General features: G+C 51.2%; 5 protein-coding genes across 5 annotated transcripts; 2 read left to right on the top strand and 3 right to left on the bottom strand.

Moving 5' to 3' along the window:
* Positions 1 to 357: 357 nt before the first annotated feature.
* Positions 358 to 2936, bottom strand: N7462_000104 (putative C6 transcription factor (War1); the record flags this gene model as incomplete). The annotated part of the gene is made up of 3 exons (XM_057071830.1): positions 358 to 1457; positions 1515 to 1798; positions 1849 to 2936. 3 exons carry the CDS (start codon positions 2934 to 2936, stop codon positions 358 to 360), a joined length of 2472 nt encoding a protein of 823 aa, XP_056938360.1.
* A 1002-nt stretch (positions 2937 to 3938) lies between these two features.
* On the bottom strand, positions 3939 to 6347 carry N7462_000103 (phosphatidylinositol-3-phosphate-binding ubiquitin-protein ligase; the record flags this gene model as incomplete). The annotated part of the gene is made up of 2 exons (XM_057071829.1): positions 3939 to 4553; positions 4620 to 6347. 2 exons carry the CDS (start codon positions 6345 to 6347, stop codon positions 3939 to 3941), a joined length of 2343 nt encoding a protein of 780 aa, XP_056938359.1.
* A 1524-nt stretch (positions 6348 to 7871) lies between these two features.
* Positions 7872 to 8852, top strand: N7462_000102 (arylamine N-acetyltransferase family protein; the record flags this gene model as incomplete). Its single annotated transcript, XM_057071828.1, has 2 exons — positions 7872 to 8239; positions 8306 to 8852. 2 exons carry the CDS (start codon positions 7872 to 7874, stop codon positions 8850 to 8852), a joined length of 915 nt encoding a protein of 304 aa, XP_056938358.1.
* Positions 8853 to 9863: 1011 nt separating this feature from the next.
* Positions 9864 to 13333, bottom strand: N7462_000101 (uncharacterized protein; the record flags this gene model as incomplete). Its single annotated transcript, XM_057071827.1, has 2 exons — positions 9864 to 12657; positions 12741 to 13333. The coding sequence occupies 2 exons, from the start codon at positions 13331 to 13333 to the stop codon at positions 9864 to 9866; spliced, it is 3387 nt and encodes a 1128-aa protein (XP_056938357.1).
* Positions 13334 to 20407: 7074 nt separating this feature from the next.
* On the top strand, positions 20408 to 24236 carry N7462_000100 (uncharacterized protein; the record flags this gene model as incomplete). The annotated part of the gene is made up of 4 exons (XM_057071826.1): positions 20408 to 23339; positions 23416 to 23613; positions 23694 to 23745; positions 23831 to 24236. The coding sequence occupies 4 exons, from the start codon at positions 20408 to 20410 to the stop codon at positions 24234 to 24236; spliced, it is 3588 nt and encodes a 1195-aa protein (XP_056938356.1).
* Positions 24237 to 24252: the final 16 nt, after the last annotated feature.

Here is a 24252-nt window from a genome sequence, read left to right as displayed (position 1 = left end):
CAGGCGACGAGTGGGCAAACCTCGCCCCCACTCCATCACGGTCGTGCCAATTCACAAAATATGCGGCTTACAGGCAGGGACACCCAATCAAATCGCTGCAGACACCTCCTATTTCGTAGCAGGATTTGATAGGATGCCAATCCACACAGTCCTGTCTGCCAAGTCAGAGTCACTTGCCATTCTAAGACATATGAAACATACATCAGGTGGGATGGCAGAGGTGAGTTGGATTTCAAAAGAAGGCGCAACCTAGCACACTCGAATGTATTACCCAGGGTATTAAGAGGAAAAGACTAGAATACAATGCCAGTTCAAGTCTATATAAACTATATACAGGACGAATATTTCATTCACGCTCTACATCTGGAAACTCATATCGAACCCCATCGGAAAGGTAAATAGCCCTTCATCTAGCATCGTTCCCAACTCGAACAAATTGTTTGGGTCGAATGTAGGCTGCATTTCCAGTTCGGGCATAATGCCCATTGGCTGGGACATCGTCAATCCCATGCTAGACATATCGGGATACCTCCCGGGGCCGGATTCAGTAGCACCGGTAGAAGACGACATGCCAGAGTATCCAGGCGACGGACCGGGGGTTGTGAAGGACGAGTAGAATCCAGGGCCAGAGTTCCCTGCCATTGACGGCGAGAATGAAGGTGTCGAGGACCATCCTGCGCTTGCTGCTGCCGCTTCCGGTTTTGAAGATGCCATACGGCTGAGTGGGTTGGGTGTTTCCGAAGCACCGAAGGTGGATGGCCCGGGATTGGGAGTAGTACTTCCGACCTCGCGATTGAGATGCGATGGAGAATATGTTATCTCTTGACCCCCAACAGAATGAGATCTGTGTGAGAGGTGAGCCGTTGATGAGGATCGGCCGTCCGGATTTCCCATAGCAACTTCACTAAGCAGATGGAGTGGGGTTGTGCCTGACTTGACTTGGTCTGCCCGTACTTCGGTACCAAATATTTCTCGAAGTTCAGGGCCGTTTTCTTTCTTCCTAATGAACCAGTTGCGAAGCATCGCGAGAATGTTTCCGAATTTGGAGGCTACACGGCCGCCGTCCAAGGCTGCTGCTTTCCGGTAGTGGGTAATGACTTTATCCAAATAGATCTCAGTTTTGAGATCCTGGACGTCAATGACCTGGCTAATGCGAGTACCAGATGTTGTTAAAAGTGAGTATATCTTAATCAGGCTGACGATGGGATAAGTAGTCCGGGCCAAGGCCACAGTTGGCAGACAATTAAGGCGTTCAACATCAATCATGGTAATGATATCAAGAACTTGGTGAATGGAGTAAGTGCAAGTATTCAACGCGTCGATGAGGGGTGCCATGGTGGAATTTAATAACTCCGCGTTGGAAGGTGAGTTGGAGAGGCAACTTTCGCGACAATCTATACCCATAGCACTTTCATGTATAAAAAGGTTGATAGTATGATGAGTGTGGGCCAAAGGCGCTATTTTTTAACAATTAATATTTAGGCACTGAAAAATCTTCGAAGGTATTGGGTTACCTGTGTAGAACTCGTCGGGAATGTCTTTCCTCCACTGGGCAAGCTGATTTGAAAATGCTTTAATGGAGTAGCGCACCTTGCTGTCAGCAAAGGAGATTACCGACTCGGGGTCATCGCTTAGGAGCTGCACTCCAGCTTCCTCCATGATGTATGCCAGTTTTGCCCACCATACCACAGATTTATCAGAAGGCAAGGCATCTGGGTGGGTCTCCAATGTCTGCATGCATTCATTCATGTACGGTTGCCATCTGACAAGGTACATTCTCCGGAGTGCAGTAGCCGATCTACTACGATTAGCGGGCTGTACATTCAGCCGAGCGGAAGATAAACATACTGAATAGCCATGAAATAGCACCCCACCCAAGTACGTTTGGCCTCAGGTCCATTGAGGTCAGTTTTCATCCCGGGCGGCTTTCGGATCAGAATTTCACGAAGGCGCGCAAAGGGTTTATCATCACCCCGAGAACGCCGATTCAGACCAATATCCATGGCCACAATCACAGCCAAATGGATTAATTGATAAAATTTCAGCTCTTCAAGATTATCTGGCGGCATGTACCAGAACGAGCAAACTAGCAGAACCTGAACGAGCTCGAGAGACTTTTCACCTTTGACAACCACACGCTGACCAATCAAGGTATAAAGCTCATTGAGCAGTGCGAGTTGAACACTCTTGTTGAATGGCCCAATTGCAATGGCCATGATCGCAAGAAATAATGCCGGCTTTTCGCGACGCACATCACACATTGTGGTACCAGGATTGAACACCACCATGGGCATCTCAGGTGCCATTTTGTTGACATAGCGCTCGAATGTCGCCATGGCTGTCTCCGCATCTATCAAGCCTCTGTCAATCACGTCGACAAATTCATTCGTAGGTTTTGGTGGCGCCGCATCACCAGTGAAAGAACCTCGCCAGACTGCAGAAGCACTTTGCGGATTCGAAAGTTGCTCTGCGGATGGACTATCCTGGCGAGGATACTGTGATGCCAAATATTCATCATGAGTTCGTTTAGTGCTTGGTCCATGGGCATCGTCTCGCATCCACCGGCGGCCGGGGAGATGGGGCGGATTCGATGCTTGCTGCGGGGGCTGATCCACCCCCAAGTTACCGCGGTGGGATGCCTGCAGAGTGGCTGTCAATGCATCAATCTTGCGTTCTAACTCTGTGACACGGCTGTCTGTCTTTTTCTGGCGCTTCCGCGTCGGCGCCGTGACGATGCAGGTGCGACGCGCCTTGGCGCATCGCTTACAGGAACCATCAGGATTCCCTGGATCGAAATCGCATCGAACCTTAAGCTGACGACAAGGCTCGCACGCTCGTGGCCGCTTGAGCTCTATGTGGGGATCCTCGGAATCAGCGGAGGTGCGAGCTGGGTATGGCAAAAGCCTGTGTTCCCCCCCCATTTCCGAGGGATGCATTATCGGCACCGGGCAAGCCCCCGGGAAGATGCGGCGGGAGTTCCGGGTATTTGGATTCCATGGGAATTATTGGTTAAAACGGCAGGTCTAGTGACCGGACGCTGTTGCCCTTCGTCTGCTAAAGTAGGACTATCCCAGTGGCGGATATATCCACCAGCGGCGGGTGCTTTCGGAGCCGAATTGATCGGCCAGTGGACCACTTTCTCTGCTAAATATCAGTAACTTAAAGGGTCCTTTTACTTTATTTTGACGTCGGTTGGGGTTTGCCTCCAAACATTCACTTTTACTTACTGTGGCCCCCACAGGGGTGGATGCTCTGTGACCTCGTGGGAAAATAGGACGGAGAACGGTGAATGCAAGCACCGACCGCCGACCTGAGGACCGACTGGCAGAAGTAGCACGACGCTGTGGCTGGCTGCAACAGATATTGATCCTGGCTAGACAAATGCCAGTGGAGAGAGCGATTCAAAATTGACGTCACCAGAACCAAGTAGACTCTGCTTCACAGAAGAAATGACCAAGATCTCGGAACACGCAACACTGTTTGGGGTCGGAAGTTGCTCAACCCCCTCAGTTTTGTCACGTGATTCAAAACGTCGTGTGTGCGCCAACAGCCCCAAAAGGCAGGTTGGCGCCAGTTAAAGGCGTTTCGATGAGCCTTCGACCCTTCTGACTCGAAATCTACGTTGAGAAAGAGTCATATGGACTCTATATAATGGAATTTTGTATGGAAAGGTCATGTTCTCATTTCATGGTGGGGGTATCAACAAAAGAAAACTAATCAAAAATCCCCCAGGTATCTAGTATCTCAGTAGATGAAAAAAAAAACACAAAGGAATGAAGGAATACCAGAGCAGATATTTCACTGCTCTCTTCTTCTTCTTCTTCTTCTTCTGCTGCTGCTGCTGCTGCTGCTGCTGCTGCTGCTGCTCCTGCTTCCCCTCTTCTCCTCTTTTCCAAGACTGGATGACCCAAGTCGAGGGAAGATGGCGCTCCAGGAGCCTAAGACGGCTTGTGCACAGGACACTCCATCTTCCGCTCGAACCAGCCAACAATGCACCGCTTGTGGAATTTGCAGAGGCACTCCAGACGGGCCAGCTTGTCGCCGACCTTGTACTCCTCCATGCAAATCATGCATTCCGTGGCACTGTCGTCCCCGAGGCAGTCTTTCTCGGTGGCGGCGAACTCTAGCATGCGGGCGGCTGCCGGTGGCGGTGGTGGCAGTTGGGTGCCCGCATGCTGGGTATCGCGGCGGGCGAGGCAGTCTCGAACATGAGCTTCGCGTGATGACTGTGGGTAATGCTCGCTTAGTGGCATGAATATCCGCCCGCAGATAGGGCAGATATCTCGCTCAGAGATTGAGAGTGAAGGTATTGGCATTGACGGTTCAAACTGTGTCCACGGCTGACTAGATGGGCCGGCTTCAGGCGGTGGACGAGCCCATATCACATAGCCGTCTCGGCGGTGGGTGCGACGCTCCGCCTCCTCGGCGAGCTCCTCTTCTGAAGATGGGATTTGAGTGAAGCTAGACCGGCGAGTTGATTGCCGAATGTCTCGGAGGAATGATGGGCGGTCATTGTCTCCCACAGTGCGTCGTTCCAGGCGAGAAATTCCGCGCTGCAAATATCGCCAGACAGATTAGTATCGTAATTCACCGTACCGCCGAGGATTCGAACCACTTACAGAGGGAGCAGACCAGTTTTGACCCATCGTTGCGGAGAGAGAGTGAGTGGAACGATGGCCAAGTGCTCGGGGAGAACCGTAGCCAAGTGGATTCGGATTTGGGTCAGGTACACAAGGATTGCACAGACGAACTTCTTCTCCACCACCCAGAGCAGGGTTGATGGTAGATGTAAATAAATCAGGATCGTCTCCAGTCAAGTCAATAACAGAGCTTCTTGAAGGTGGAGTCGACGAGGATCCAGGCAAGACCGGGGTTGGTGAGTCAAGCGGGCGAACGATGAATTGTCGGGGAATGGTGATTCGGTGAGGTGAGCAAGAAGCACACACCACTCGTCCACACTTCCGACAATGGTGCTTTCGATACCAGAAACTAAAGATCGTCCCGCATATAGGACAGCTCGTTACTTCGGAATCAGGCTGCCATCTCGGTAAATCAAGATCCTGATATGCCTCTGCGGTTTGATCAGTTCTCCACTGGGACCCCTGGTTTGACGAGCCAGACGGCCTTCGCCTATTGAATCTTTCCCTGTTCATGCCATCTCCACCGCCGCCACTCCATCGAGATGTTCCTTCAAGAATGACTCCATCATCTCTTCCTGAATGATGCGAGTTTGATCCCGTTCGGAGATTTCCCCGCCAATTATCATGTCGAACTCGAGCAGCTCCGTTTGGTGACAAAAAGCAGCTGTCATTCCGGATACTCGTCTCCTCGATGGATCCGTGCTCGGAGTCCAGGCTCGCTTGATTTTCGAAAGCTGATTCCTGGTTCTCTAGAAATTGCTGGCCCCTGCCCTGATGTCTTGATACTGAGGATACACTTGGATATGGCAAGCGTGACGCATCATCAGCAGTACTTTGTTGCCAGTTGGCACAATTTCTCTCGGAATTTCGGATCACGTCACTGCCGCTTCGACTTTGGAGAAGACGATATCTATCCGGCTGGTCATCCAAATATATAGCGTCGGAGTTTCTTCTTGGCCCGCGGGACACCATTTGAGACGGCAGATTCGAGAAACTCGAGGTGACAGGGTTACTTGATACAGCCCTGGCTGGGCCGCCCAGGTCATTGTTGGATGGCCATCTAGGTAGCGGCTTTTGTGAATATCTTCTGCCTTGATATTCTTGGGGCCCACTCGGCCCAGTTCGAGAAGGTAATTGTCTGTCCAAACGCCCCGAGACATCAGATCTCCTTGGGGAGTGTTGCCCATTGGTATCAGGTGGAGACGATGTGATGTCTAACGCATTCTCATAAGAAGATCCAGGAACGTTCGAGGAGGCACCTCTCGATGATGGAGCAACCATTGAGACAGATCGGTGGGGCAATGAGTTCCTTGTTAAGTCAATGTTTTGAGAAGAGGCTCCACCAGAGCGTGTTCTTTGAAGCCGGTTTCCATCGCCATTACCAGTCAACCGTCGTTTGCGATCTCCTTTTGATGAACTCGGTGGCAAGGTTCGTTGCGACGATGTAGAAAAGATATTTTCGGTCGATTGAGCCTGTACAGGATCGAGCAGTAATGAGTTTGGGCTTGTCAAAAAGCCTTCGACATCTTCAATTTCGGAAGATTTCAATCGATCGGCATTCCCCATCGTTGTTGCATCATCGCCGGTGTTGTAGTTCAACCGACCGGGAAGCAGATTAGGTTGATCATTTTGCACATCGACCATACCATCGTCGGTACCATCAGTGCTATCATGGGCAGATTTACCATGCATGGATTCATGATTCATCATGAATCTTTCGGAAGATGATGCCATGCTTGAGCCTGACAAACTATGGTATTGCCTGTGTTCAGCCCAGAGTTCCAGGGGCGTTTATCGTTTCAACATGGATAATAGACCCGGCTCGGTCATGGAGACACAGATTGTCATAAAATTGAGGGATGTCGCAGGCCGTTGCAGGTGATGGAAGCACGGTCGACAAAAGCCACCTTTGATAAGACCGTGCTAGTTGTTGGAGAGTGTCTACCCAGAAGATTGTCCCGCCAAGTGCGATGTTGAAGCAATGTATTTACACGCCAGATATGTGGTTCTTGTTGTCAGCAACGATATGAATCGGAGGATAATCTGACCGCTATTTGAACTGATAACGATGACGATTTCACTGAGCGAGCGATCACCCGCGAAAGGATAGTGTTTGTCTTAATGGGCAGCAATGGTATATATGAGCCCCTTGGATGACGTCGAAAGCCTGCCAGATGAGGGAATCCTATGGCAGTTCAGCTGATCTTTTGCAATAGAAAAATGACAACCCGCGCTTAGACTATGGCCACGCCAGAGAGACGGATAGCCGGAAGTCTCGTGACACACAAACTGACCCCACAAAGGCTCTCAGCAAGCTAACGACGGGGTTCAAGAGCATATATAAAGAAATATAACATGCAGCAGTATTGCTGAGAAGCAGATAGGCCCCTGTGGTCTATATGCCAGAGTGGAGGGCTGCTCTGTTGATGTGATGGGAGAAGGGGGTGAAGTTTGGCTGGATCGTCCTTATCGTTAGTGGGGCCGCAGTGGCGAAGCCGGTCGGGATCGGCAAAATCGGCACAATCGGTCCCAGTCTCGCCACCGCCTTGGCTTACACCGCCTTTAAATGGTTGTTGTAGGCCAACATGTTTGTCTGTATAAACATGAGCAATTCCTGATGCACTTCTCGGTATCATATTTGGGATTAGCATTGAAAGCACTTTGTCTAATTCAGCTCAAAAACTTCACTATATATATATATATACCTCCGAATTCCTGTTACTATTTATATAGCAAAGTGCGAGTCATTAGCATATGGCACCATCCTGTTTTGTGATTTGTGATTATCTGTTTCTTAGCCTACGGACGGGCACAATCATGAAGAGGTTCAGTTGATATATCGGTGAGAAGAAGGTACCATTGAGAAATAGAGCAGAAAGATAAAGGTATTTCGTGTCCTTTGTATCAAATTCAAAACCAGACTCCTACTTAACATCTCTCTCACGACTTATAACAAAGAATATACAGTCAATTTTTTAGTAAAACGGCAACTAACCACAGATGCATTATTTTGTTTCAGAGAGAGTTCTACTGAGACGAGGTGCTGCTCTCTAGCGTAAGGATTTTCCCAGCACTACGTTTTCCGCCTCGGAAAGCTCACGGCGCTCCGCATGTACTTTCCTATCTGGGATAAATTCATGCTGCGCAAGAGCATTTAACCTATACTCGACCCCGTAGTAAGGTAACTCTTCAAAATATCATTGTCTCGCTGCACCTCCGCTACATGCAAATATGACAACTCCTCATTCATTGCTCTCCGCCGAGCAAATAGACCAGTACTTCGAGCGTATCCAACTTCCCGCGCAGTATCGGAACAACCGTCCCGCATTGACCCCTCAATTCCTCTTCGCACTGCAAGCACACCACATCACAGCAATCCCTTACGAAAATCTATCACTGCACTATGCGTTCGATGTACAGGTTGACCTCAATGTCTCTTGCATCCATACAAAGCTTGTTCAGAGGCGTCGCGGTGGGTATTGTATGGAGAATAACATCCTGGCCTACCATGTCTTGTTGTTCTTGGGGTTCGAGGTCTATCTCACGGGTGCGCGGCTGTTCCGAAAAATGGAGAGCCCACTTGGAGGCTGGTCTGGCTGGTAGGTTGTCAATCAAAAAAAAAATGGAAATCTGTATGCTTAGGGCTATTTACTAACCTGATATAGGGAGCACTCGGTGAATCTGATCACGTTGCCGGATCAGAGTCGATATCTGTTCGATGTCGGTTATGGAGGAAACGGACCTCGATGTCCACTGACTCTTTCTAATGGCAATGTTACACCTAATCTTGGGTCACAATGTGTCCGACTCGTGCGTGACAGTCTGCCAGGCTCGAGGCAACAAATGTGGATGTATCAGTTCCGCAATGCCGACGACCAAGACTGGATTTCTGGCTACGCATTCTCTGAGATAGAATTTTTTTTGCGAGACTTCGAGGTCATGAATTTTTTCACGAGCCGGAGTCCTGGTTGTTTTTTGACTAGTAAGCTGCTAGTAGTCATGTTTCTCCGGGACGAGGAAAGAATTTATGGGAAGATTGTATTGGACCACGATCAAGTAAAGCGGAATTTGGGCGGGAAATCTGAAGTTATTCAGATATGCTATACAGAAGATGAAAGGGTTGAGGCACTTGAGAAATATTTTGGCCTTCATATATTAGTGGAGGAGAAGGCTGCCATCAAGGGGAAATCGTCATCGCTACCTATAGAATAGATGTACATGATATTTTGATTGAGGTGTACAGATTATCATTGAACACGCATAAAATTAGTATATGGATTTTCATTAAGTCTTCCCAGGTTATTAGGGCAATCATCAGTGAGTGGTTTATAAGTGCTGGGTGTAATTTCTTACGTGCATACACAAGGAAAACACACATGAAGTCCATCACAAATATTTCTCTATATATTATCTGTGAACATTAAGTGCTGATTTTCGCGCAATAGAAAAACAAAGACCATCGAACAACCTCCATGCAAAACAAGCCAACCAGGATAATATCCACGGCCTCACTAAACCATTAACATCCACATTCAGAATGTACTTTAGTCCTGAAACAGCTCTGTCAAGCTATATCCGCCTTGGGTAGACCAGAACGGAGGACCCAGGAACAAAAGATGAAAGAGCAGCACGGCAAGTACAAAGCTCATAAACCCCAACAATTCCCCAAAAGCAACTAAGATGCATCACCACAACAGCAAAAGGCAAATGTTCAGACCTGAAATTAGCTATGAGCGAAGAGACGTACGCTAGAAACGGCACAAGATGGAATAGAATTAAACAAGAACAGCTGTGGTGCTGCTAGGGATTCATTAAGTGCCAAGTATGCCACCACGCCAAGACCAAACCAGATTAGCAAAATTTTGCAAATCAAAAAGAAAAAGAAAAGAATAAACGGCTTCAGGCAGCGGTGGCACACGCCTTGCAACAATTTTGGAGGGTTCAAAGCGGGGACAGTCAGAGGTTTGAAGGCAGTTCACAATAGCTAAGCAGCAAAAGGAGGAGCCAAAAAAGGAAATTCGTATCTGGGCATCAATCGAGTCCAAGCCGCCTGAATTTGGAATACAATAGGGTGGGGGTGAAGAGGTAGTTATTCTTCGCTTGAGGGATTTGAGAAGATGGGAGAGGCGAAGATGGGGTTGGTCTGAAACGGATGAGGAAGAAAGATAGGTACCAGAAGTACACACTAGATATAACTTTTGAGAGAGGAGGAACGGAATTGGTTTAGTGCTCATCGTGTAGTTGCTCGACAACCAATTCAGCTGCACTGCCTGCGAAAGACGGCTCATCGGGACTGGCTTCGTGGATGTTATCGTGCGCGCGATGCTGAGCGACGTAACCCATGCTTGAGGGTCTTTCGCTGCGGCTGCCTTCGCGGCCAGTTTTATGACTGGAAGTTAGCGAGCCGCCGGAAGTGGATGCTACTGAAAGACCACGTTCCCTAGACGGCGAGCTGCTACCACTGAACGGGAGGCGTGCTGTGGCAGGAGATGACTCTGGCTGCAAGTATTCGGAATGAGGTTGGTCTGTGAGAGTTGCTGGTTGAGGTGAGCTCTCGGTCACTGCCGGTAAAATGGACTCTCCACCTTCGGCTGCCTCAATGCCAGGCTCTGCTGCTTGTGTGCGCCGAGATCCAACTCGACTAGGGAGCTCAATACTGCCGATGGAGTTGAGCTGCGGGAGGACCGGGGCCATGCCATCGCTGGATTGTTTAGGTTCATGCTCTCCACCTTCCGAGTCTCGGTATGGAGCTTCGGCGGCAGACAAAGACACATTACGCGAGTGATTACCAGTCGCAGGATCTTCTAGATCATCGTGATATGGTTCATTGTAGTCACCTTCAGGGAAGAGTCCCGGAGGAGGGGCCCTGGCGCTTCGAACAACCTCGAAACCTTTGCCCTTGTCCTTGGTCTTGCCTTGGAACAAGTTGCGGAACCAACCGGTCGCGGAGGAGACTGGTCCTGTAGGATCAGCAGGACCCGTCTTCAGCTTGCGAGTGCCGGTATGAGAGAGAGGTGGACCGCGAACTCGGTAATAAAAGTCAACCTCGCGAACTGCATAATCCTTTCTCTGTTGAGTGTCGTCCATCTCCATGTCATCTTTCGGCGCTGGAATGTACGCCGGCACGGGAGTATTGCGGCCGGACATTGGAGGTCCATCGCCAAGGTCCTCTTCCTCGGCAGCAATTCGATTGCCTTTTAGAAAGGTGCGAGAGTTTCTCTTGCCCCGATCTATGGAAGAACCTTGCGGAGTCCGTCGACCTCCAGGCCGAGGCGGTCGGTAGTAAGGATCACGAGGATGCGCACCAATAAATGTGCTACTACTGGGCGAGCCACTCGAGTATCCCCCGGCGCCGGTGTAGGCTGTCGGAGATTGCGCATATAATCCGGCACTCGGGGCACGGCTGTGCGTCCCGCCACCCTGCGAACTGGCGTAATCAAGTATCGCACTGGCGCGGCCTTCGCTAGCCGTCGCACGATTTAAGAGGAGAGCCGAGCTGCCTGACAAACTGCGCGGACGAGACCCATCGAACTGAGATGACATACGATCGTCGTGGTGAGCGAGCATGGCAGCTTCGGAACCCATGCTCTGCCGCGCAATATCCTGTCGGGGCACTCGTCGTGAGAGCTGCCGCATTCCAAAGACCTTCACCAGGCCTCCACGAGTCGTACCACCGGCACCCGCAAGTCGAGCCAAGACCTCAATCAGCGTTTGTAGTGCACTGAGGAAGAATCCAAAAATAAGAACCAAGGCATGCAAGACAAGAATCACGTAACCAATCCAACCACGCGCCGCAGACGAAACAGTCAGCGAGGGAACAAAGACCACACTCATAATGATAGTGAGAAATCGGATGAACGAGAAGAGACAGTGGTAGAGGTTCATATGTGTAGGTCCTGGGAATGGGCGGAAGGCTACCAGTGTCAACACAGAGACCACTTCACAGATAGCCAACAGGACCACCTGAGCAATCCCGGAAGGTTGCAGGGCTCCAATAGCGATTCCGCGGGCGAAATTCAGGAAAATCGGAACCATGGCAAATGCAGCCGCATCATCGCAGTATGTATTGTAAAGGGGTCCGTACAAGAGTACAGTCCGGAGGTCGTCGAAAAGATGCGACTTGGGTCGGGTGGAGATAATAACGCGAACCAGCCAGACGGAGAAGCAGATCACCACGAGGATCACTACCGCAGCTAGGGCAACACTATATACCGGAGAACCCCGGGCGACGACGAGCTGGAAAAAGGAGAGGGAGACGATAGGGAGGAAAAGGTAGTTGAAAACGATGCGAATGATGTTTCCCACGGTGAATGGCATGTTTTTGGCACGAAGATCCTGTTCCGTGCTATGGGCGAGCTCTCGGTGAAGCCAGCGCAATCCGAAGCCAATCTGGGTGATAATTGTGATGATGGCCAAGATAACCAGAAGCCACACCATCGCGCCAGGCCAAATATCTTGCGTGGTGGCCATTCCAACCAACTGGGTCATCCGGTCGAGTCCGTATGTTCCATTGACTGCGTATACACCGTCCACTATGGGGTCATAGCCGCCATCCGGGTGGACGAAGCTCTGGTTAAACATCAGGACCGACCAAGAGCCATGGCTTACAGCCGGCTGGAAGAATCCAGGATATTCCAACGACAAGGAGCCCGTCAGCACCACGAATTGCAAGTACTGCAGACAGTCTGCGAAGCCCGGAGTCACCAGTCGCAGCACATCCTCATCGCGACCATAGTTACTGGTCCATCGGAAGATATCGGTGGTTCCCCAAGGGCTGTATATCGCAGCCAGGATGGTGGTCAATCCAACCAGTAGCAAAATGATCAGTGGAACATAGGCCAGGGCATTTTTAAGCGGGGAGCCAAAGTCGGGTGTGATCGGGACACTGATACAGGCCAACTCGGCCGCGGAGGCATCGCCAGATCGAATGAGCAGAGTCGGCGTGATGGTCGAGAATCGATAGGTGGAGACCATGTCATGTTGAACGGAAAAGGCATCCAGGGTCGTCACATCGCTCCTATAGACAGGCGAGAAGGGAATGGAATTAGTAAATACACATTTTATAAGGGATGCCCGCAGACCGCGGAGATGATGGCTCACAGATTGTAATTGAAGACGGGGCCCAGCGGGCAATCGCCATGGGTGAGGGACTCGCAGAATCGCGAGGCATTGTGCCAGGGCGTGAAGCTCAGCACATTGAATGAGGTCAGCAAGGTCGTCCATTTGTTGTTGGAGCTGCTGAGGTCGACAATCTTGCCCACAGTGTCGTTGGAATTCGTCCACGAGGAGCTATTCCACGCTGGCGCAGTGGACCCATCCGCCGTACCGGACACATTTCCATAGACCGTGACATTCAGCGGATGTAGTGGGTCGCTCAGGTTAAACGTGACGCCGACGTCAAGGGGGATGAATTGCAGCTGCAGCGGGTCTGATTCGAGGATTGTTTTGCTCAAGCAGTTGTCGAAATTCAGCAACGCGGCGGCGGCCGGGGATGCGCCCCAAATTAGACATCCCAGCGCTATCCACCAGGTTGACAATCTCCATCCAGAGGGTCTTCGCCGTTTGGAGGTATCTCGCCATCGGCGGCCCTGAATCAACGCGAGCGCACTGCTTCGTGAGCCCGACCGGGCAGGCTTGCGTGTATCATGCTGAGAGCGCCCCGCGTGCTCATACATCTCGTCCGTCTCGGGCATCCGGGATGACCTCCTGGGGGAGGTCAGCCCCCGGTGTGGGTGATCGAATCCACGTTGGATTGACGATGGGTGTGCCAGGGTCTTCGCGGTCCCGGAATCGAGGGGAGAGCTGGACGCGGACCAGGAACAGCGAGAACGGGGCCTGGCACGGGAACTGGAGCTGAGAGGAAGGGGAGCTGGCTCAAACGGTGTGACTGGGGGAAAATCGAAGGGGCTGTGGAGAGAGGAAGAAGGGAGTTGTGTCTGACCGAGCCAGGATGGTTGGTTTGGCGGGTTTGGCAGGCCGAGAGGGGGTTTCGGGAGATGCCAACGCGAACGCTGGGTACGTAAGTCAACAGCCACTGCGCCCTCCACTAGGCCGAGAGGCTCCTAGTATTTTAGAGCCTAGGCCAACTGCAGTAGAGCGGGAGGTTCCGGAGAAGCAAGATTCGAAAAAAAAAAAACAACTGGCATCCGAGAAAAAAAAAAGAAAAACTAAGTCGTGGTCGTTGCTGCGCCTTGCCGGGTCTGGCCCGGTGGAGATCCCGACTCTGGCCCCATATATACACGACTGGCGCGTTGGATAAAAGGATGGACGCCGGAGGCTGATATTCAGTGGCTGACGGTAAAATAGTAGTGGTATTTGCCCTTTGCAAGCTCCAGCATGCCCTGCGATTTCGCGCATCAAAAAGCGAAAGGGCTGTTCATTCACTCTCCCAGCATAACCCTCCTCTCTGGTCACCTTTGTACATCGCGGGATCAGCCAACGCGTTGATTGCATCGCCCCGATGAACTGCCTCAGCAAAGGATACGATATGTCATGCATCCAGGCCCTTGGTCCTCGTATTATCATTGTTCTTATAACCTGACTCTAGCTGTTAGTATGTGGTTATTATTATTATAATGAGTATTATAAATATTATCATTGGCAGGTTTTAGGGAACACGAGGATCAGTCAATAAATTAGTAAGAACAGCATGCTAGTTACAGTGGAGCCATAAAGTAACAGAGTACTAATATTTCATATTAGCTCGCCTACATCAATTTGGAGTCCAACTTAAGAACTTCGATATGAAATCTGTCATCTTGATTTCGAGATTTACGGTTCCATATCGATGACGTCCTCTTCCCTGCAATGCCCTCGATCCCGATCTATATACTCTGAGCAAACCACGTTGGCAACAGCAACTCCACCACGGCATTCTAAGAGCGGAATCAATCGTCCAGACAGAGACACTTCTAGTGGGTTGGGGTCTCCTCGATGCCCACTCCTCGCTGCTTTGTTTGGATTATCCCCCTCGCGTCCTTCGGCCCGGCCAAACCCTAAGTCCTCCGTTCAGTACAGGGTGCATCCATCCACAGAAGTCGCTTTTTGCGCATTTGAATCATTCATTCCCGTCATAAAGCCTGGCCTCCTTAAATTTACCTTGATTCTACGAGGTTCTATACTTCTTTCTATGGCTGTTTGGGCCTCCACCGGACCTGTTTCAGTTGATCCCTTCAGCTGCCGCGTGTGCTCCAACATTGTCTCACCCACTTGCTGATCCTCTCTCACGGCGCGCAGACTATCATCTCTCAACACCAATACTATATTATTTCTCCCAAGCTTGTAGAAACGCGGAGATAATGAAAAATGTGAGAATCTAGATAGTGGCTCTGGGTTATCCAATTGCATGAGCTCCCCCAGGTTCGATTCCATGCAATCTAGTTCGAGTTTCCTCGTGGACTAGACCCTGATGCCGATCGATCAAAATCCGGCATCGGTGATCGGCCACAGCTGAGCATCATGAGCGCCGGCGTCGGGCCGGCTTGAAGAAAAAAAGAAAAAAGAAAACTGTTATCGTGCTGCACAACCCTGACACGGCGTTTTTCTTGCGTGGTCACTGGCGGGGTCTCAGGCCGTCTGGTGGGGGGTTTCGTGCCAGCGGGGGGCAGCGTCGCCCTGGTGGCTGGTCAACCATGATCTCTTGTGTGTTCAGGCCAATGATCAGGCCATGTGGAGAAAATTCAGGTTTGACCTGGTCATCGTGGCTGGCTAGATGGTAATAGTTGTCCTGCTTATTCTAGTAGGCCTGATCATCGCCGGGGATGGGTTGCCAGCCCCTCCCGAAGCTAACAGAGAAGAACTATCTTCTTTCACCAGACCTTGAAGTGGAAGAATGTTAAGCGTAACATCTCACTTTGTACGAGACGTGGAGGAACAAGGTCGCAGAGCTGCTAGCCGAGGACCCGAGACACGTCTTACGGGTTGTAGCATTTGATATCATCTGCGGAGATCGAGCGAAGCCCTTGTCTCTAGTCCAGCTACTTCGCCTATGCCGTCTCTGTCACCATAAACGCCCTGGTATGACTAGTGAGTTGCTGCTGAATAGGTAGAAGGGGTTCATCTAGGGTAAGTCATGAGCCAGCAAATCACTCCATGTTGGAACTGCATCTGAACATATTTATAAATTCAAGATAAATCACTATGCACGGCACGAAATCATCTATGACGGCTGGAAAGGACTCAAAGCGATTACAGTATAGACATGTGGGTTTATTTGATTCCAAAATTCCCCGCCTCGCCGGCACAATCCGGCAAATGTCTCTCGCAGAGATATACGTAAGTAGCCAAGGCTCGGTTATATTGAATATTCTTCCGGAAGACCGAATTGTATGCTTGTTCATTATGGGTCTTCAAAACCTAGGGCAGAAAATAAAGGGCCCGGCCATGCAGCAGTTCTTTGACCAAATGTGTGCCAGGAACGATCACCTGGACAGTCGATGCGAGTCATAATCACACCCACGCTCCTAGCTTGCTTGGCCCATCAGTTATATCGAATTGAATATGAATACCTTTGTATCTATGCACATGCGTAATTATAAAGTCAATAATCTACTCGGACATGCAAACAGCCCTTCGAAGCTCAATTCACGAACGACCCAACATAACCTCAGTTGGATGCCAGTGAAAACGAAGTGCGAATTAAAATGCTCTCACATTCAGAAAAATCTGGATAAGAACCCGAATTATTCACCTCAGAAGTCTTTTGAAACATTGTAAAGTGATTTTCAACTTAGCTTTCTGCCTACTACTTATATATTTTCTATTAGTCAAAGACTACATTGAATATTTCAACCTCCTTGGGCAAGGAAGATTAGATTCATGATTTACCGACTGTATTAAATCGCATTCACACTAATGACGATTGTAGGATCAAGAGGATCTATTGTTCGTCTATTACGCAAAGGACAGATTTCGATATTCATGATTGCGATCCGATCGGGAAAAAGGCAATAATGCAAAGAGAAGATCAGAAAGCGATTGATTCAAGGCGCCCATTCATACATTTTCTTTTCTTTACTCTTCTTCTCTTTTCTCTCTCCCGTTGCATCTTGATGGCGTAGCTGTGTACAGGGGCAGGCAGACGTGGCTGTGGATGGGCCCTGGAGGATGTGTGGATCGTAGCTGAATTGAGACATTTGGAATTTATAAATACGATGTAGTATGCGTTCTCAATCAAAGCCTAGACCAACCATTCAAACCCCCTTTGCATGAGTCAGAATCGACAAGAGATCGAGTTGTCTAGCCTGCAACAGATACGTACGTTGCAGACCTGGAATGGATATATCTTGTTGTCCGCGGCTTTGGTGATGTGGATGCTTGAGCTGACGACAGGGTTCGCGTTATGTATTCATGGATAGGGAATGTCTCTGTTTCTTTTCTTTTTTTAAAAGTGGCTCGAATTACCCGCCAGTAACGAAGGCCAATCATCATACCGGACGTGTCGATCCCTAGAAGCCTGCGAAGTTGTTATACAGGCCATTCTAGAACCGCCCCTCCCGTGTAAAAGTAAACAAGCTTCTGTATCGTCTGTGCTGGTGTCAGTTCGTCGGAAGGTTCTTGAAGGAAAGGTATTCGTTGATGTTGCGGTGACGCCGAGAATAATAGCAGTTCTATTTGTCTCAAGCGCTCCGCTGGGGATAATCCTATCTGACAGCGGGCGAATAGGAGGGGTCGGGCGGAGCCAGGGATTTGCATACCAACCGGTAAGTTGAGCATGATAGCATTATGTATGGCACTTCCAAGGGCCCCTGCATGAAGGGCGGGAGGACGAAAGGGGCAATCCGCGGAAGAAAGGGACATTCGATCAACTGCCACAACGGAAATGGGCGCCAGCCAAGCCAAGCGGTGGCGGGTTTTAGCGTTTATTGCGAGGCCCCTTCTGCGGAGGGACCCTGGGACGTCCCAGCGTACTAGTGTACAGAGCGTCTCGAGCACTATGGACGACGTCCTCCGGATGAGTACGAAGTATAGGCAGCCAAGAGGTGATCACTCAAGTCGGTACCAGATACTAGATCACTATGGAGTGGTCTCCATCGACGCAATTGTACCCGACATCATGTTATAATTGTTCAACCCCGTTCAAAGTGTTGAGATCGATCCACAACCAGACACAGTCCGTCCCAAGGCTGGAACCGAAGACGTATACGGTCGGCAGGGTTGGAATGGTGTCGAGGCATTTATATTTAGGACCCCGGTTTCAGGGTATGTCTTAGAACCTGAGTGATTTGAGTATGGAGATTATGGGGACCAAGCCCTAAACCCCTTCGGCAGTACCGCGACTTGACAGCCGGGCGCCCTATCCAGTCGCCGCTATGGCTGAGACTTTTTGTGAATCGATCTCGTCGCATTCATTTCTGGGTTTTAGGGGAAGAGTCAGGTTCATGGTATCGTCTAGAAAGGCCTCGTGGAGGGGACCCATGGCGGTCTATTAATGGAACCAGTACACGTGTAAAGTCGAAACGGAGGGCGCTTAAAGGGAGTTAGTGGGATGAGACATTAACCGCATCGGATCGGGGTAGATGGACAGTGTCCATGCATGCTCCGACCGAGTGCGATATACTGTAATTGCGACATGGCAGCATCCCGGTGGTGATTACTGGAGTCCATGCTACGGAGGTAGATCAGGCCTTTTTTTTTTTTTACTTTCATTCTTGCGTATCCGTGCTGGCCTATGGGATCGACAAAAATCGCGATACCGCCATGGTAGCCGGGGATCCAGGGATCCGCCGGTGCCAACACTCGTCAGCGGGCCCCGCTGGGCCCTCTCGCGCCGCTAAAATCGGTTTAGTCGAGTTTCACGATGAGACCCGTCGGCGGCCCTCATCGTGATTGGGTGGCGTGGCCTCTGGTCCTGCAGCGGGGGCCCCGGGGGGGGGGGGGGGGGCAGTCAACAGGCAGCGGGAAATGAGCAGAAGGAGCCAGGAAATGAAGATAAATGATACAAGACCATGACGACGGCATTCGCCTCGAGTTTCGCAAGGCTACGCGGCTGCAATGGTGGGACCAGCACCCTGGGACCCTTCGCTATGGGAAGTTCGGAGTAGAAGTGTTTAGTAGAAGCATGATAGAAGCCGGAGCCGTAGGTTGACAATATTTGGCCGCGGGGACAGACCTACGACCTGTGTTGATAGATCTCCGGAGCCTCGTAGATGACGTTGATGTGTTTTCACAGTAGTTTTGTATGATAATTCGCCCCGGACCGGCCATCCAGAATCTATTGTTGTCTGGCTCTCCGGCTCTCTGGCTTTCTGATCCCGTTGACGGCACGCCTCAGCATTGAGGGAAGGACCACGACGAGAGCTCGGGGGGTTCCACTGCGGGCAATTGTCTGCGGAGTCGCCTACCACCACCTCAAACTGCCCCTGGGCCAAGCAGAACAGCCCACATGAAATCGCAGTGGCTTGGTAAAGCCGCAATTCCAATTTCGTTTTCTATACTCGGTCCTCGGGACTTTGCACTCGGGACTCTGCAGCTCTGTAGCCCAGGCCCTGGTTGCTGGTGTCTAACGGAGTATAGAAATTCCAGAATCTATACCCTCTTCAATGGCTTATCCTTATCCCCTCGACCCCATGTTCCCACATTTGACCTCCGTCTTACTACATACTCCATCCGCAACATTGGATGGGTTGGCTTCCGCTCTGCTTGCTCCCGATGGGCCTAGTTCTGTTGTCAAATCGACTAGCTTGGAGGCCAAGGACCCAGGGTTCGTTGCGTCTTATTCTGCGTTATCATGACCAAGTGATCGGTCTGAAGATCGCCCCATCTTCCCGGTCACCATCACTATATACCGTCCAGTGGGATGGATATTGTAGGACATTCAGGAGGAGTTAGCATCACCGCCAGCACCACTCCTCCTCCTCTTCCTACTCTTTCTACTCCGTCCTTCCTACTCCTTACGAGCGTGAGAGCCTGATACTCGGTTGCCCAGCGTGGCATAGCGGCCAATCTTCGGGCATGGGGAAAAAGCTACTCGATCCCAGTGCTCCACCATTCATCTGTCGTCCTCATCGGCCTAGCGACTACATAACTTCCCCCTTAAAATAAACCAAGTTCGTAGCGATTGCATGACGATCCCTCGGCTCCACTAAGAGTCCCCCAAACCCTCCTTTTTATTTTTATTATTTTTTGTGCTCGACGTTCCCCCCAGTTCCCAGGTTGAATCCAGTTGGGGCACTTGCACTCAGTCACTAAGTCCCTAGTCACGTAACTAACTGAGTAGCCCGTTCGCACGGGCGCTTACTACTCGGCCAACGCCCCTCCTTGTGTCCGCTCCGTCCTTTCACTTTCTTCCTCTCTTCTTTTCTCCTTCCTCCTGGGCTTGCTTTCCTTCCGGGTTTACAATCGGGTCGGTCTTTTGTGTTTGCTTGCAACCTCCTCCCCCGTTCCAAAGCGTCGTTCCCGTTCTTCCCCGCTATTGCGACGGCGCCACACGCTCCAACACCTCCCAACCCACACTTACCCCCCCCCAACTCCTCCAACATTCAGCGCGAGGGCTATCGAGGGGAGGAACAACAAGCGACGGCTTACTCGGTTGTTGGATCTTCAATTTTTTTTCTCCCATCCAGAAGTGCTCGGACACCAGTGGACGTGACGGTTGTTGATTGTATTGATCTGAGGAAACCGCCAGCACCACCACTATCCAGCCGCAGTGACTGTGGGCTTTTTGACGAGGACTGGTTTCCTTGTCAGTTCGACGAATTGTATTTGTCGCCCTGTCATGTTCATGGTGACAGTAGCGTCTTTGCTTGTGCGCCCCGTTCTCTGTCGACATGCCCGCCGATGACTCCTTTGCCTTCCTGGCTGCCGAGCAGCCCAAACCCGTCAAGAAGCCTCACTGGCGAGATAAGCTCCTGAAGTCGCGAGATAAGAGCAATCGCTCAACCGCCGACCAGCAGATCCAAGACTTCCTAGCCTCGAATCGTCCCGTGCCAGTCCCTGTCGCAACCAACCAAACCCCCGCCAAATCTGAATCTAGAGATGGTACACCCACCACCGTCTCAACGCATCAGATTCCCTCTGCGCACGATGTCTCCCCCGTTCCCCCGCCGCCGATCCCTCCCTCCATGCCCGAGCAGTATGTCGCGTTCAACCCCAAGGAGGCGCCACCGGAGCCTCGCGAGCTTCCCGACCCCCCTCGGTCCCGCCCGCACCGCATGCGCAAGGGTCTCCATGTAGGATTCTCCGATCGCGTGCCCGAAATTATCGGCGAAGGTGGCGATGAGACCGAGACCCCCACGATCGAGATATCTCGGGACCGGCAACACGCGCGCGACAAACAGCAAGCCGTCTACCCTCAGAGGACGCCTTCCCGGTCCCCCAACCCGTCGCGTTCTCATCTGCCGGCACTGACCGTCAATACCTCGCTGGGCGATGGTGATGGTCGATCTCGACGAGGAGGTTACCCGCAGGGCCAGCAGCGCGGAGCCAGCCCAAGCGCGAGCCCGAACACGAGCTGGAAGCCGCCCCTCATGTCCGACCCGCGAGACACGGATATGCTGAGTACCGTACACCTCGAGACGTCTGGCTCGCGTCTGTCATTTCGGGGGTCGCCGGACTCGCATTCGTTTGCGGAGCGTGTTCGCAACCAGATGCAGGCAGAAGAAGGCCGGGCCTTACAACAACATCGGTATGATGAGGACACTGCATCCCCGGCGGATGACGACGAAGACGATCTTTCCAGCCTCAACTCCCCACCATCTCACAGCCCCAGAAGTCCCGACGAGTCAGTCTACGACACACCTGCTTCTCAAGCCGGGCCTAGCCTCAAATCTATCGTTCAATCCATCCGCCATCCTTCCCGCCCAGCTGTCCATCGTGACCATGCCAATCTGAGTCCCGTTGATCCTCGGATACCCCCGAACTTGACGCCAGGAAGCCCGGCCAAATCTTCGCCAGGGCCGCCTAGAGTCCCAACCCACGAGCCGCAGCCGCCTCCTATGAACCAGGCGGTTTCTCTGACAGGTCGAGATGGCCGGGAATCGGTTCGCACTCCGCAATCTGCTGTCATGAACCAGGTGGGCACTCCGGTATCCAGCCACAGTGCACACGAGTCATCTCGAGGCCCACAACCGCCCAAGATGTCTTTACGCTCAGTTGCCAACCAGATTGGCGACACTTCTTTTTCGGACTTCAAGGATTATGTTGCCAAGTTCGACAGTCTCTTCCAAATGGCCGCCGAGAATGTAAAACCCCTCGTGGAAACCGCACTGGCTGAATGGATTCGTGCTGCAGTCTGGTGGTTCTTGCGGGGCAAGACGCGCCTGGAGGCTTTCGCTCGTGCTCGGGCAACCGCTCCCCCCAGTTATGCCAAGCAAGCTGTTGTGGATCTCGGGAAGTCATTATGGATTAATGAAAATATTGTCCCTGGACATTATGAACTTAGCCGATACGGTTCAATGAACATAGAGGCCCTCCTCGCTGTGGTGAACACGACGGGTGACAAGGAGATGATGGATCTTCTCACCTTACATCAGACCCTGCTGAACCATCTTCGGTCGTTGTCTATGTCTATCAAACGGAATAACATTCTGTCCGTGATTGCTTCTGATGATCATTCCCCCAGCCACCTGGACACCAGCGTGTGGCTACGATACCCTTTCTTTGCCCCCGATGTATCGACTGTTTTGTCCGGCAATGCTTCGAGATCGATGCTGGCAGATAAGCCCGGCAAGAGCCCGAGTATGATTTACATGATGCCTCTTGGAGATACCAGCCGATACTTTAGCTATGGTACCATGTTTGTACAAGCATGTGTGAGCTCCAGCGATGATGATGGACAGCAGTATGCCATGCCTTGTGCTTTGACGATTGTTCGAGAACGCTCCGATTGGTACGTTTTCGCCGCCATCACCAGCCAGAGCCAACTTGTCAACGTCATGATTCAATCCGACCGTAAGCAGGGACCGACCTGGGATGACGTGGACTGGCAAGTCCGATCTCATTCCATGCGTGTGAAGCTCCCCCGCGGGTTCGAGTTGGACGTCATGTTCAAGGAGGATGACTTCAAGACTCTCTGGAACATTGTCAAGTACACACAGAAATCGGAGGCCAGCCTGTCCCCGGAGCCTGGTGAGAATGTGGTCTTCGAAAGCACAGTTAAGGTCTTCCAATACATGGATTCGGGTTCGCCCAAAGCCTTTCCCTCTGAGCCATTGGAACGCTGCCGAATCCGCTTATTTGAGCGATCTGTTACGGTGACGGAAGGTACTGGAAAGCGAAATGCGCACCGAGGGTTCCGTCTCACTGTTTTGACGAGCCCAAAGGTGAAGACCCTCAGTCATGTTAAGCATCTCCTCGGCTACGGATCACCCGTTGTATTTGGCTTGCTGAGAGGAGAAGATGGCGCTCCCGCTCTTTTGCTCAAAGTCACGGAAGACGGTCGTACCCGGTCTATGCTCATGACTTTCCATGAAGTGGAAGAGCGAACGAAGATCCATTCCGTGCTGCTTGGCATGGTGCCTCGTAACGGCGAGACCAAGACCCCAGATATCCCGCTCCGCTCTTATACCATTGAACAGCCCGGTGATTCGGCCAGCGGTCGCCCTCCAACCACCTGTCTCTCCTTCCCAGCCGGCAATGCCTGCGTTATTGATCAAGAACACGATTACGTGGACCATGGATACGGTCCCACCATTCTCTCGGAACACCTGAGGGCGTTTATTGCTACTGAGTGGGGATCTGTTACGGATCGAATTAATTTAGGTATACATCTCCTGAAGCCCTATGTGTTTTTAATATTCTCCATGATCATTGCTTACCTTGTCTGTTCTTCTTGTAGGACCTGGTGAACTTAAGATTGGCCTGGATGTCAACCGTGTCACTGGCATGAGCCTGTTCCGCCCAGCACAGCAGGATTTGACCGTTTCGCTAGCGGACAACCTCATCAAGCCTGAGATGCCTGATCAGGTATCAGACTTCCTTCGGAAGATCACTGCCAGTCCCATGGTCCGCCGGTTGGACTTTGGCACTATGCAGGGTATGCCACTTTTTCCCCACCCGGAATCTGATTTCATCTCTACTTAGCCTCGTTCCTTCCTCTTGCTGACCTCTTTTTAGATCTCCACGCCTTTGAACAAGCCGTGACTGGTTTCCAAGTCATCTATGATGGGTGAGTCCTTTTCCCTTGGTCTCTACGTTTGGGCACAAGAGATTGCCCGCCCGTTTCGATATTCATTTCTCATTAATTTTATTAGAATTGCATCCTCTTTCACCATCTCGCGTCGCCGCATGGTGGTTCCTATCTACAAGAAATGGGAGGCTAGCCTGGCTCGTATCCAGATTGTGCGACAAGAAAAGGTGACCCAGCTGCTTGCATTCTTCGCCGACTTCCACCACGGTACCTGCATGAACTTTGTGCTCAAAGGCACGGATCACATTGAGACCTTTGGCCGATCTGGCAAATTCGGTATCCGCATTGTTGATGCCAAATTCGCGCTTCCTAAGAAGGATGATGACCCGGCGTCGAACTTCGTCTGTCTGGATATGCCGGAGTATCCTATTGAACACGACGATATTGCTATTGCGTTCGATACAGAGGCTGGTGAGTCTCTCCCGCGCCCCCTTTTTCGGTTACTTTTCTTGTTCCCTATGGCTTCATGAAAAGGCCTGTTTTGAC

Source organism: Penicillium macrosclerotiorum, assembly GCF_028827735.1.
Source record: "Penicillium macrosclerotiorum strain IBT 26536 chromosome Unknown utg000001l_segment0_segment0, whole genome shotgun sequence".
Lineage (NCBI taxonomy): Eukaryota > Fungi > Ascomycota > Eurotiomycetes > Eurotiales > Aspergillaceae > Penicillium > Penicillium macrosclerotiorum.
This window is presented reverse-complemented; position numbering and strand designations above follow the sequence as displayed.